Raw genomic sequence first — 14,454 nt, 5'->3', positions numbered from 1 at the left:
TTACTCCAGAGAGATTTTGTGTAAGATGTCTAGGTAACAGCATGCTGCAGTCCATATATTCAGTTTCAGATGGTGGCACCTTAAAGTCTTAGCACAGAGATGGACACTCTCCATTATTTTCCCTATCCGTTATGCCTGGAAGACAATAAGCCACATAAGAACATCTAAGTATTGCTGTTATCTCTTCAAAATGAAAAAAATCCTCAACAGAATGTGCAATTCCAGGTGTAATCTCATCTCTGAGTTACAGTTCTCTTCAGAATATAGACTGAGCAGTTCCTCACTATTCTGATATTTCTCTAATGCTTTTAAGAATAAATTATTTGTATTTAGTTCATGCTGTTTATGTGTTTGTTTGCTGTGGTGTAACTTCTGTGAATGTATTAGTCTAATTTATCCAGTCCGTTGTTACCAAAACGAAGTTTCTAGATCTTTTAAATTTTGTTTTGTTTTAATTTTATAAGACCAATTATAATAAAAGCATATAATATTTAACAGGTAGACATTTAGTCTCGAAGATTCTAAGCATTTCATCATAATAAATGTGTGAATATCTTGGCATGTCTAAATTATGTAAGCATTACCATTTATTTTGAAATCACCTATTTCCTGACAAAATATGCCATCAGAATTTCCTTGTTGTTAAAAACCTTGTTATTAAGTAATTGTGGTTATCTTATTATGAGAATAACTAATTTATTCCATTTACAGTTTCTAAGTGATTTTCTTTTTTGATCTATTTCCAGCTTAATATTGTATTACTATCTGCATTTAATTAGCAATTTCTTTACTGACATAGAGAGAGGTAAAGTACCCGTTATTAGGAAACATTACTGACAAAATTTATTCCAGGCTTCATTCCTATAATAGAAATTATAGGCATGATGAGGATAATAAGATTTTGAGTCTAGTGTTTAAACAGATTTAGTGAAATATTTAACCTAAGTCTATAGTTAGGGAAATCAAAGATGTCGATATTTAGAAAAGCAGAATCTTGGTTATGGAAAGCTTGCTCTTCTTACGACTTTAAAAGATATCTTTAGTCAAGGTTCCTAAAATCATCCTTTTTAAACTAGTGTTTCACAAATATTCATAATATTTCATTTTTTTCTATATGTGTTAAAATCACATAATATTAGGTCTTTGAGGAATTGCCGTACTGTCTTCCACAATGATTCAACTAATTTACACTCCCACTGACCCAGCAATCCCATTACAATATTAATTATCCTATTACAATACAATATTAATTATCCTATTACAAAGACACATGCACACGAATTGAAGTTCATTGCAGCACTATTCATAATAGCAAAGACATGGAATCAGCCTAAATCCCCATTAATGATACACTGGATAAAGAAAATGTGGTACATATACAGTATGGGATACTATGAAGCCATAAAAAAAGAACAAGATCATGTTCTTTGCCAGGACATGAATGGAGCTGGAGACCATAATCCTTAGTGAATTAATGCAGGAACAGAAAACCAAATACCACATATTCTCACTTATAAGTGGGAGCTAAATGATGAGAACACATGGACACATAGATGGGAACAACACACACTGGGGCCTATTAGAGCATGGAGGGTGGGAGGAAGGAGAGGTTCAGGAAAAATAACTAATGAGTACTTAGCTTAATACCTAGGTAATGAAATAATCTGTACAACAATTCCCCATGACACACACTGACCTATGTAACAAACCCATACATGTATCCCTGAACTTAAAATAAAACTTAAAAAATATGACATATTTTTACCCAAATTTATATTATTACTGGTAGGACCTAGTTGCTATTGAAATCAATGCCTCATAAATACCCACTAATCATGCTGCAAGTTGTGCTAAACTATACTTGTGTCTTTGGCTTCAGATTCTTCTAGCAGACACTTCAAATATTTCATTCCTTTAAAACAAGCTCTTAGTTTTTCTCTAAGCCAAGTTGTAAAAATGAGAAAGCATAGAGAAGGATTCACAGTGTGAAAGTATTTTACTTGCCTCTTAACTTCCCTAAGTAATCAAAAACAAAAGCTGAATTAAAAAAGTAGTAATAGTCCTCATAATGTGAGAGCAGAAAAAAAATCATTAAAATTTTGCCTTAAATACTTGAGAGGGCTTCCAAGAGGAGGCAGAGTTTATAGATGAAAGAAGTGCTGAAGTGTGTCAAAACACTCAGTACCATATGTTATACTTAGCCTATATGTTTTTACCTTTTGCTAGGGCACCAGGTGACTCTGGACACATGATACATGTTGAGGTTATTAGAGCAGAAAGGATGCAGAGGGGTAAAAAATGATTGGTGCCATTTGTTGCAAAGATAGTTTCTGTACATAACCAGCATAAGCTGTTTGCATATAGAATGCTATAAAATGAAACAAGTCATTATTAATGTATATCCAAGAAAACATGAATTAACCATAGTTAATAAAAGATTGTTTTCAAATTTTGTTTCAAAATTCTTGTTTTTGAAGTAGCAACTGTAGTCACTAAAATGTACACACACACTCAGAGGCAATTTACAATAATAGATATAAAAATCGTTTTTAAATTGGATTACAGCTTGATTCATAGCTGTTGTTTTACATAGTAATGCATTTCTAGAAATAATGATCATGTATCTACAAAACTTATAATTTTGGCATTTTATAAGCATTTCACTCAACATTGAAACATTCTTGATATAATTTAAGAATAAAAATGTTTAACATTTTTAACTCACAATATTAAATCTGTGCTAATCTGTGCTTCTTAATAACTATCACAAGACAAATAAAGATGGGCATGGCAATTCTGTAGCTAAAATAAATTGTGCTGCTAAATTTATTTCAGGAAAAGGCCATTTGATTTTGAGATGTAACCAGTGAACATAATTGTCTTGGTGTATTTTTTCTATACAACATAGTAGGGAAGAGCTGAAACATACAGCATGAAATATGCAGAAAACAAATCTAAGAAATTATCAAATATATAGTTATTTAATAATAAGTATTACCAAGAAATATATTTGAAGTTATTTTAAAATGTAGGCATAAAATTAAAAAGTAAGTTTTTCTGTGCATGTTAATATTCCTAGTGAATAGTAATTCTTTATTCTAATTACACATCTTCTAAAAAAATACATTTTAGAAAGATTGCCCACATAATGTTATGCCAAATCTCAGCATTTATTCTAAGATGATTATATTATCTAATTACCATTGTAATATATAACTATAAAAAGCACAACTAATTCAAATGGCCTGGGACCTAATAACAGATGCAGAAGGGTTAGTGAAGAGATTCCAGGGTAACTTAGTAGCAATTGTATTTCTAAGTGGCAGAATAGCCAATGTTTACATGCTGTTTTTAGAACCAGATGTCCCATTATCTCCTCTGTAATTTAATGAGGAACCAGAAGCTGAAATTCAGGAATGTAAACGGGAAATTATTAATAATTCTTACAGGATACTGTACATGATGCCATTACTTTTATAATGTTCTCACTTTCTGTAAGTTTGTAACATTAAACAAAGACATAAACACTGTGTCTGCAGATTTCAACTTTTAGTGTTTCGAATTAATTGAATAATTTTAAACTTATTTATGCATATATATGTCTCCTTATGAGTGTATGTGTGTGTTTATGTTTCTGTGTGTGTAGGTGTGGTTTTATATGTGTACACATATGTGATATATAACAGACATGTCATATGTATATGACAGAATATATATTAATCTAAAACAGACTGAAAATATTCCCTTTTTTTTTTTTGAGACTAATTCTCACTGCGACGCACAGGCTGGAGTACAGTGGCATGATCTTGGCTTACTGCAACCTCTGCCTCCCGGGTTCAAGAGATTCTCCTGCCTCAGCCTCCCAAGTAGCTGGGACTACAGGCGTGAGCCACAATGCCTGGCTTTTTTTTCTATTTTTAGTAGAGACGGGGTTTCATCATGTTGGCCAGGCTCGAACTCCTCACTTCAAGTGATCCGCCTGCCTCTGCCTCCCAAGATGCTGAAATTATAGTCGTGAGCCACCGTGCCTGGCCTTCCCTATGTTCTTATTATTCAGGAAGCATTGAAATAAATGGGAATATGGATAAATCTGATTCAAGGCTAGACTCTTCACACAAAGAAATGGACAAGATGTTTGCTATCCATTTCTATCGGGTTATTGTCTCTATTTTGGGTGATGTAACAAACCAAACAATGAGTTTGGGCTGAGGCTTTCTCTACTAGGATTTTCCAATTTCAAGAGCATTCCTGTTCACTTTGACAACACAAAACAATGATAACTTAAATAAGAGTGACTTTAGGTTTAGAGATTAGATGCTATATAACAGAATAGGAGTGTGAGTATATTTCTGTTTCATTTTATCAGATAATTAGGTGTCAGCCAGTGGTGAAAACACCACAGATCACTCAACATTTAACGTGTGTGTGTGTTGAGCGGGTGGTGGATTATATGTTTAATCCAGGCCTTAATCCAAACACATATGCCATGTTTGACATTGCAATTTGTGATGATACCAAAAACCAAATAACTCTTTATTGGATATTTGCGTTCTATAAAACTCACTTGTTTAGCATCTCAAGGGGAAGACAGGATTAAGAAATAAAGACAAAGTGGTAGAATGCTGAGAGGGAGGTGGGGGACTTTCTCAAGAAGAATGCAGCCATTGCACATGATCATATTTATTACAAGTTAGGACACCACTTTCCTCACTCAATCCCAGTGACAAATATCACAACTTTAACAAGGGAACAAAGGACAATTATTTCACTCCTCTACATTGACATTTAAGTCAGAATTTGTGGTGTTTCATTTGTGGTATTTCTAACGTGGTCAAGACTGTGAGCAAAGTCAAAATACAAGACTCAAATCATAATGTAGAAAACTTCATGTCTGTGAATGTCAGCAGGAAACAAAAGGGCAGTTTTTACGTGGATGCAGAATTGGCAGACATTATCTTAGTCATCTCTCATGAAAATTGACAATGATACAGTTGACAATTCTCCTAATTGGTAAGGATTATCTGAAAACCAAAAAGGACAGCCGGATCCAGATTTCAAATAATGTTGTCCAGCAATAGACAGAAATGTGCACTTTGGAAGAAATTATCAGCAGAAATGTGCACACTGGTTAGTTAAAATATGATATTTATCTTTAAGAATCATGAAATAACTAGCAATACCAATGCGACCTGGTAAAGACAGCTGATGGAATTTTACTTAATTGCTGTTTGGTCAGTGAACTTCAGATTTTTACTTCTTCAACTTCCCAAACAAATCTTACACCTTCAGAGTCAATAGGTTTCCCAGCAAAAGGATGCATTTTACTGTCTACTGCAGCCAGCAGTGATCTCACCTAACCTACAATATAAATCTATCAGTGAATAAACAGCAGCATTTTTATTCAATGCTGATGACACACTACATGTCGATTTGGCAGTTAAATAATTTATCTCTCTTTTGGGTGCAATCTGCCAGGCTTATTATAACTCTACTTCTGATATTCATTTCATGCTTAATAGTTCTGTGCCTCATGAGGATGCTTGCCAATCAATTAAATTGAAATGTCATTCTGACCTTTTATTGGAAACAATTTTCTCTTTTTTCATTTCATCACAAGCTTTTTTCCCTTTTATTCAAATTAAAAACCTTAATTACTAGTATTCAGAAACTTTATACTATTAACCTTACAAAACTACATGCTCATCAACATTACTGACACTTCGTCTTTACAGAAGTGATCCAGTTGAGTCTGCCAGAAGATCAGAAACTAAGCATCACTGCAGCAACTGTGGGACAAAGTGCTGTTCTGAGCTGTGCCATTCAAGGAACCCTGAGACCTCCCATTATCTGGAAAAGGAACAATATTATTCTAAATAATTTAGATTTGGAAGACATCAATGTGAGTACATAAATAGAGTTGCTTTATAATATATATATTTCATGCGATATACTCTAGACTTCGTGATGTCAGGGGAGCTTAATGAATATTGGATGTAGAGTAAAAGAGAATTATTGGAACATTGCTATATCTAATCTACTGGATGAGAGGTGCACTATAGGTCCTTTGGAATTATCCAAATCATTTGTATTGGTATAGTAAAATGGTTTTGTGGCAATGTATTGGTGAGAAAATAAATTGGTACAAAATCTTTACAGGAAATATCTATTAAGTTTTAATATGTAAATATTTTTATTCTATAAATCCACATATAGGATTTATTCCTATTAATATACCTGTATGTGTGTTCAAGTACATATGTATGAAATTGTTCACCTTCACAATTTTGTAAAAGGAAAAACTAAAATGCCATCAATAGGAAATGTGATTGTATGGATGTGTGTATGTTTGTTTGTATGTAATAGGAATCTACGGCCATTAGAAATCAGTGAGGGGGATTTATATGTGCTAACATGAAAATATAATATTTATGTGTTTATGTTAAAATATCCTATTATCTTACAGAACACTTCTATGCATCTAAAAATGTATGTTGTTAATTTATAGAAAATTTCTAAAACTATATGAAATAATTCACAGTGTTGGTTCTAAGGATAAGGATAGGATCAGGATAGAATTAGACTTATTCTAATAGATATTCTTTTTTACTTTTTGCATTTCTATCATGTGCATATATTAATTTTCAATAAGAAAGGATTTTAAAAACTAATACTTCACATGGTTACTTACTAATAATGTTCCAATACCTATGAAACACATTCTAGAAAGATCACAGATTTGTATGACTGGCATCACGTGGCTTTCACTGAAATAATTACGGTAAGTACAGGAATGTAATACTCTGATTGGTCAATCTGGGGTCGTGTGTTCACTGGGCCAGTAGGGACTATACCAACTCCCATGAAGTCATCTATGCTATTATTGAGTAAGAGCTGGATAGTTTCTCAATAAATGAGTAGGCCAAGAAAAAAAAAAGCTCTCAGAAGCCTTTGTACTCTACTACTCTTAGTTATTCATCTCTGAAAATAATATTTGCATGTCAAAATCTGACTGTCAGAATATCTATAATTATCAATATATCTATTTAATGTTCTCATGGTTGAGAAGCAGCCTATAGCTTGTGAAAAATCAAAAGACAATAAAGACACTTTCTGCTTTCAACATGTCATAATGTATTTGAAAGAAGAAATATTAATCAAAGCAAAAAAATATTTTCCTAACATGAAAGAACATGTTTTTCTACTCAGGTTCATTTTTAGAAATTCAGAATTTAAACTTAATTCAAGAAAGTACAGCTTCAAAAGTGCAACCAAAACAGAAACAAACTCAAGGGCAATCACCTGTTCCTTCCATGCTATCTGTTTAGAGTGAGCATCAAAAAGTGAACATTATCCTACAAGATGAAAAGTAAAAATTGTGTGCTTATGGGGTATCTGTGGAAATGAGATGGGGCAATCCCTTGCTTTAGTGATTTTGAAGTTTTGTGTTCTCTTTCATATTTTTTATCCTCATTCAAGAAAGCCATCACCTTTCCTCTTATTCTTGGCTACTTCATAAAGAACCTCTAAAACACAGGCCTGAGATGCAAGCCCAAACTCCTATTGGTTACATTTTCCTAATGTTTTTGTTTAATGTCCTAGAATATATCAAAAACACAGAGTTTCTTCAATTTTTATCATTTTTTATTTTGATGGAGCTTTTCTAAGTTTGCATATATGTGTAAACTTTTCTTAAAGACTATCTGGAGAATAATGCTTAATTCTCTAAGATGCCAAGAACATTGAGCACGTATCTCAGGTGCATTTAAGATACTTTGAGAGACAAAGCCCTTGACAGCATCATTGTGGATTTGCTTTATGGGTTGTCATTTCTACCCTTTATCTTTTCTTTTTTTTACTGCCATCCATACTCTTAAGCTTTCCACTATTGTTTTTAATAGGCCCAGTGTATTTGAGGGTGCTGTGGTCTGAAAACCATAATTTTAAACTCATTTAAATTATTTCAAGAATAATTTGAAAGTATATGCTATGATTGATATTCTCTGGACAACTTGCAAAAGTGGACACATTCTTGTACATGGATCTGAGAAATTCTTTTGTTTCCATCCTAATACTTCACTCTGTTTCAGAAATTCAAAATTTTTGGAAAAATGATCACTGGAAATGTCAGGTCTCTAAAATATACATAAATATTAGATAAGTTCTTGCACAAATACATTTTATTGGATAAAGTTATTTTGTATAAATTTTATAGAACAGATACATTTTGAGAATTTTAAAAATGTTTTCAATATTTAGAAAGTTTCAGTTTCATTTTGAGCCATATTTAGTTAAGCTGAACAAACATTCCTAATCTATAGTGTACATAGAACTATCAGCTTCTCAAAATTAAAACAGCAGCGTGCAAAGATATCTTTCAAAGAGGAATATTTATTCAAATTTCCAATATATTCTTGGTGTTTTTGTTTAAGTACTATAGTTTCAACAGTCAAATTATGAAAATACATTTTGATGCATTTATCAATATAACCAGTAATGTGACAAATGTAAAATATCCGTTAAACTGTCTTTCATTTGATACTTATTTATGCTTAAAATTTGCTAATAAGAACTTCACTGTGTAAATAAACAACATATATGTATTTATTTATTCATTTTTCAGCACTGTCTAATGGATATCTGATGTGTTTTCTGGTTACCCAACACCTTTTGAATAGCCCTTCAATGTTTTGGCAATTCTTACCCTATTATTTTTGCTGGCTAAGTTGGAAATAAAAAATCTTATTTGTTTAGCCCTCCTTGTAGTTAGGGAGCAGATATGTAAATAAGGCTGTAACACAGAAACCAATGAACAAGATTCCATTTCATGAATAAGAACAGGAAAATGCAGGTGTTCTACAAAATTTATTCTCTCCACCATTCTTCCTGTGACAGAGGACACTATTTTCAAGGACAATGGTGACAAAAGCTCTGGAGTTTTTCAGTGTTCAGCTACGATGGGGTCTAAAATAGGCCTATTTCAGTATGTGCCTTGGGCATCTTTGCTGGCATTTTAGACCCCAAGCGTGATACTCTGCTCTCTTAAATGTTCTACAAGCTTCCTAATAGTCTTTATTAAATTTTTTGCCTGCTTAAAACTACCTGGAATGGGTTCTGTTGTTTGCCACTAAGAATGTTGTCTAATTCATTTTGGGGTTTAATTACATTTAGAAATATCTATAATTCTATTTGCATAAGATGAGTTCTTCATTGTTAAATATGGATTTCTGATGTGTTGAAAGACTTTCAAAAAGGTCATATGTGAGTCAGTGTATATACCCTATAAGTACATTATCTATTTTTACAAAAATGAATTTAATTCCCATCAAATTATATAAAGTTAAATTAATAAGTGCCTTTCATGTCAAAGGAAAGCAGTGACAATTTGCAATATCCTCTCTGACTTTTGAATATGTATATTAGGTAGGATTAAATGTATAGTCACCTAGACAACACATAAATGCATTTTAATTGCAAACAATTAAAATAATATAGATGTATTTTAAAAACATAACTGCCCTTCATTTCTTATATCCCCTCATTTTTATATTCGCTGTATTTAATTAAAATATATTTTTATTTAATTCTTGAGTGCAGAAGAAATCCCGTGTGTATACATGTACTCTTTTCATGCATTGCATATATAATTTTATTTCTTTAATAGGATGGGTTAATATTACCTCATGATCTCATTAACTCATTATCTCACTAGCCCTAAGAACAACAACTCTATGAAGGAGAGAATCTTATGCCCATTTACGTGGGTGAATTTTTGTTTGCTTGTTTGTTTGTCCTATAGATGGTCTGGCTCGTTGTCCAGGCTGGTGTGCAGTAGTAGAATCACAGCTCACTGTAGCCTTGAACTCCTGGGCTCAAGTGATCCTCCCACCTCAACCTCCCAAGTAGCTAGGACTACAGATGTGAGCCACTGCACCTAACTATTTTTTAAATTTTTTGTAGAGATGGGGTTTCTGGGCTGGCCAGGCTGGTCTCAGAATCCTAGCCTCAAGTGATCCTCCTGCTTTGGCCTCAAAGCTCTGGGTTTACAGGCATGACCCACTGAAAACTGATAATAAAAGAGATACTTAACTGTTTACCCACGGTCACTGAACTAAGTGGTATCAAGTGCTGGGATTTTTACATAGCCTGATCGCCTCAAGAGCAGGAGTTTAACCACTGTGTGCAAGTGAGGTAATCCAGTTTTCCGGTGCTCTTTGGAAAATACGTCCCAAATAATTCTAACCCTTATATGTTACACCTAGATTTGCTATACTGTGCTAATATGTGTGGGACTAATTGATATTCAATTGATGTTTGAAGATTTTCGTTTTGTCTGTTTTATATTTTGCATCAAATGAGTAAAAGCATACCACCAAACTACAGGAGCCATTATGACACTGGTTTGCAACATGGGCTGTGGATTCAAACTGTCTGGATTCCAGTTAATCTTCAGTCACATAAGAACGATGTGATATCAAGAAAATTATTTAAACCCTCTGTGCCTCAGCACCTTATCTGTAAAATGAAGATAACAGTAACATTAACTCATATTTTTTGGTGAGAATTAATGAGAAAAAACACTTTAAATCTGTTAACACCTTATGAGGCACATTGCTAGTTTTCTATGAAACGACATCTGCATTTTCTCTTCTCTTTCTTTCCCTTTCTTCCCCTCCCTTCCCCTTTCTTCTCTTCATCCTTATATATGTTTCAAGGAGTACATATACCCTGAACCTACCTAAAAAAATAGGAATTTACTATTAGGTTACATATAGTACCAAGAAAGATTGGGAATTCACAGGAAACGCTGGAAACAAATTTTATCTAGTTATAATAGCCACTGTAAATGGAGAAATGGAAGAATTTCTTTTTTTTTTTTCATTTCAAGGAAGGTTTAGGAATCATGCTATCTTTTCTCTTGATTAGCAATCTTTTATTAATCCCTGTTCTAAAAAATCTGCCATTATATTCACTCAGCTGGATGAATCTGCCTGTATCTGTGTCCTGGATCCTCTGTATGCCCACATTTCTGAAAAAGCTAAATGCCTTATTTTGATTTGGTTCCTGGTTTGTGAGTTCCTTTGGTAAAGGAAACTGAATTAAGCAAGCTGAGGCGGGCATAAAGACAAATATAGAGTATTGAGAGAAACCTGGAGAGGAAATAAAATAGAATTGGTTGTCAGGATTAGCAGTCAGAGGTGAAAGAAAAAGAGAAGTTGAAATGTGGAACTGTTTTGGATGTGTTAACGTGACCGAGAAAGTTGTCAGGAAGGAGTTGCACAGCAGAATTGGTTTTGCTTTGTTTGTTTTTACTTGAGAGAAACTAGGTCGAAACATTTTAGACATTATTGTCCACATTATATTTATAATATCTAGAGTTGCTCACCATTCAGTAACTTATATATAGTCCAGTCTAAATTCAACACCTAAGTCAAATTATGTCATATTAAACTAGATTTCAATATTAGTTTTGCCACTTCTTAGCTACATGCCTACAATGGATTTATAAAATAAATTTAAACTTTAGTTTCTTCATTTGTAATAAGGAGGTTGTCATAAAATTCAGTGGTATACCGTGTGTTCAATGAAATACATGTCATTTATTCTATTCAATATGGCATTGTTGATCATGTTTGATACCAAATGTAAAGCTCCCCAAAATATTATTTCTTTGAAGAAAGCATTGTGTAATTTATATTATTATAACTCAACCACTTTACAGGTAGGGTTGCTAGACAAAATACAGAACTCCCAGGTAAATTTGAATTTCAGATATACTATAAATATTTTTATTGTATTATACACTTTTACAAAAATCACTTTGTTGATCTGAAATTCAACATTAATTGAATTTTTCTAATGCTATATTTGGTAAGTTTGGCACTTTATTTACATGAAACTCAATGGTTTGAATACTGTGTATTTTAAGTGACTTTCCTACAGATGATAATGTGGCTTATACTACTGGGATCAAATGTTTGAACTGTGAAGATACCATGTGAATTTTATCTATTATGTTTGTACATTTCTATTGTTTTCTCACTGTTCCACTTAGTATTTTCTTCTCTCCATCTATCTAAACTGTGTTACTATTAGCTTCCAGCACAGAGTAGAATAGATTGGGAGAAAATAAGTAAAAGTTCTAAGACTTTACTGTTTTGTAAAATATACTGTATACAGCTTTCATTATTTTTGCTCCATAAAGCACATGGATCTCAATCGCTTATGTTTTTCTCTAGCATTCCAAGACCATGGCTTCCATACACAAGGTAATCTCAGGGTTCAAGCAGGCTGCTGGAGCTCCAGCCATCAAACTATATTCCATAAATCTGTATTCCAGTTCCATAGCAGTATAAAGCAGGTGAAAGATACACGACATTTATTGCTGCTCTTGTAAAGAGTCTTCCTGGATATCCCACAACCATTTGTAGATCTCTGGCATGCAATAACTACAAAAATCATAGCAGGGAGGCTAGTAAATATAATCATTTAGGTAGGCACACTACTCAGCATTCTGTTACAAAGGAAGAACAGAAGAATGACTATTTGGTGACAACAAGCAATGTTTACTACTCTATATAAGGTCATCTAAGAGAGTATAAAATTTCTTTTTTATTGTTTTGCTGAATTGATTAGATATGATTATCTATTGTATTTCAAATTTAACTAACTCTGCTTATCATTTTTATACCTGTGGTAAACTGAAGCAGCCTTCAGTTTGTCTGTTGTTTGTTTTGCTTTTATAGGCCTTTTCTTAATTATGCTTTATTTATTTGTTTATTGACATTCAGATTGATGTGTTTTTATGCTGAACATTTCTTTTTGTAAGGATTGAGTTTAATTCTGCTGTCAAGGAAGAAAAATAAAACAGGTTTCATAAGAACTTCAACCGTCTTAAAAAGAAGTATAAACATCAGTTTCATAAACAGTTTGAGAAAAGGAAATTTGCAGGCATACTAATTTAAAATTGAAATGCTGGGTCCACACGTAAATTACAAGATCCTGAATTATCTTTCTCATTATATAGGTTTTAAGGGTTTGAATTAGACCAAATTTTTGCCTCTAGTAATCTGAACATCTGGTTCAGGTGTTCAGTTGCGTAGTTCTCTGCTGTTAACAGGTCAATATAGTTTGCATTAGAAATTTTGTTATTTGCATATCTGACACTAGTAGCTATATTTTACCTGTGCTCACCAGCCTGCACCTGTTGATTTCTCTGTGCTTATTGAAATTTTCCATAAGTTATAGAAGATCTGAACCATTGCCCGAAGAACATGTTCTTCTTAGTTTTTGTCCATAAAATGTACTGTTATGTACACATTAAGGAGCCAATTAGTATCTGAAAAAGATGTGGCATGTGTGAATTTAGACCCTCACTTTCCAAGAAATCATGTCTCTAATACCATAAGACAGGCAGCTTTTTAATATTGCTAATAGAACCTAGATTTAGGGCCCTTCAGTGCATAGATTGTACATGTCACAGGAGGGGCACTAGCAATTTTGTATTCATAGTTTTGCATTATTTTTCTTAAAGAGGACCAAACCCAAATTGTGTAAACAGTAGACCTGACAAATCTTGGATTTATTCCTGTCTTACAGAAAGTTATTGTGTACTAGGTGCCATTTTTAGAACCATGAGAATCAGTAAATTCATGAAAGAAGTGCTGAAGAGATATTTGTCTCCCCGATTCACTTCTTCTTTCTTTTTTAAAAATTGAGATAAGAATACTTAACATAATTTCTGTCCTCTCATGAAACGGGAGAAATTCCCTTGTCCACTTAACAGGGTGTGCGACGGGGCTGTGGCTCACTTCTTCATGCCCCGCTGCTCAAACCTCTACGGGAGCATACAGATGGGCAGGCTGTGGGGCTCCAATCCCCTGGCAGTGTCTAGGGGTGAATGTTTACAGCTGAATCCCCAGTAGGCATGTGTTACAGGGTGCTCTTTTAGTTTTGCTCTTTCATTTTGCAGTCTATAGGCGGCTTGTGTTAACCAGCTTAATTAGACCCTTTACCTTGTTGCAAGGACAGAGAGCTTTCTGTATCCTGAGATTCTTGCCTTGGTGTACCGGAAGAATAGGCTCACACATGGGCTTGGAGAATGAGTGCAAAGTTTTATTGAGTGGAAGCAGCTCTCAGCAGATGGGGGAGCCAGAAGGGAGATGGTTTTCCCCTGGAGTCGGTCATTTGGCGGCCCGGGCTCTCCTCCAATTGCCTCAGCCAAACTCCGTGTCCTTCTGCCAGTCGGTGGCTGCTAGCATGCTGGTGCCTGTCAGCGTGTTCCTCTCTGCGTCCAGCTGCCTGTGTGTCTGCCTGCTGGAATCTAGGGGGTTTTTATAGGTACAGGATGGGGGCGTAGCAAGCCAGGTGGTTTTGGGAAATACTACATTCGGGCAGGAAAACAAAAATGCCTGTCCTCATCTAGGTCCATAGGAGTGGAGCCCTAGCCAGGGACCA

The 14,454-nt window shown here is 34.0% G+C and overlaps 1 protein-coding gene across 6 annotated transcripts in view; it reads left to right on the top strand.

Annotated features, from left to right (window-relative positions):
• FSTL5 (follistatin like 5) overlaps window positions 1-14,454 on the top strand; it is a 781,414-nt gene that overhangs the window by 509,544 nt on the left and 257,416 nt on the right. For all 6 annotated transcript variants that reach the window (XM_003257915.4, XM_012507957.2, XM_030816289.1 and 3 more), the window contains one exon: window positions 5,733-5,899. In XM_003257915.4, the coding sequence (XP_003257963.1) occupies window positions 5,733-5,899 (167 nt within the window). The remainder of the gene's footprint in view (window positions 1-5,732; window positions 5,900-14,454) is intronic.

Source organism: Nomascus leucogenys, chromosome 7b (assembly GCF_006542625.1).
Source record: "Nomascus leucogenys isolate Asia chromosome 7b, Asia_NLE_v1, whole genome shotgun sequence".
In the NCBI taxonomy this organism is placed as follows: Eukaryota; Metazoa; Chordata; class Mammalia; order Primates; family Hylobatidae; genus Nomascus; species Nomascus leucogenys.
The sequence above is the reverse complement of the archived record's forward strand: the minus strand, read 5'-3'. Positions and strand labels throughout refer to the sequence as shown.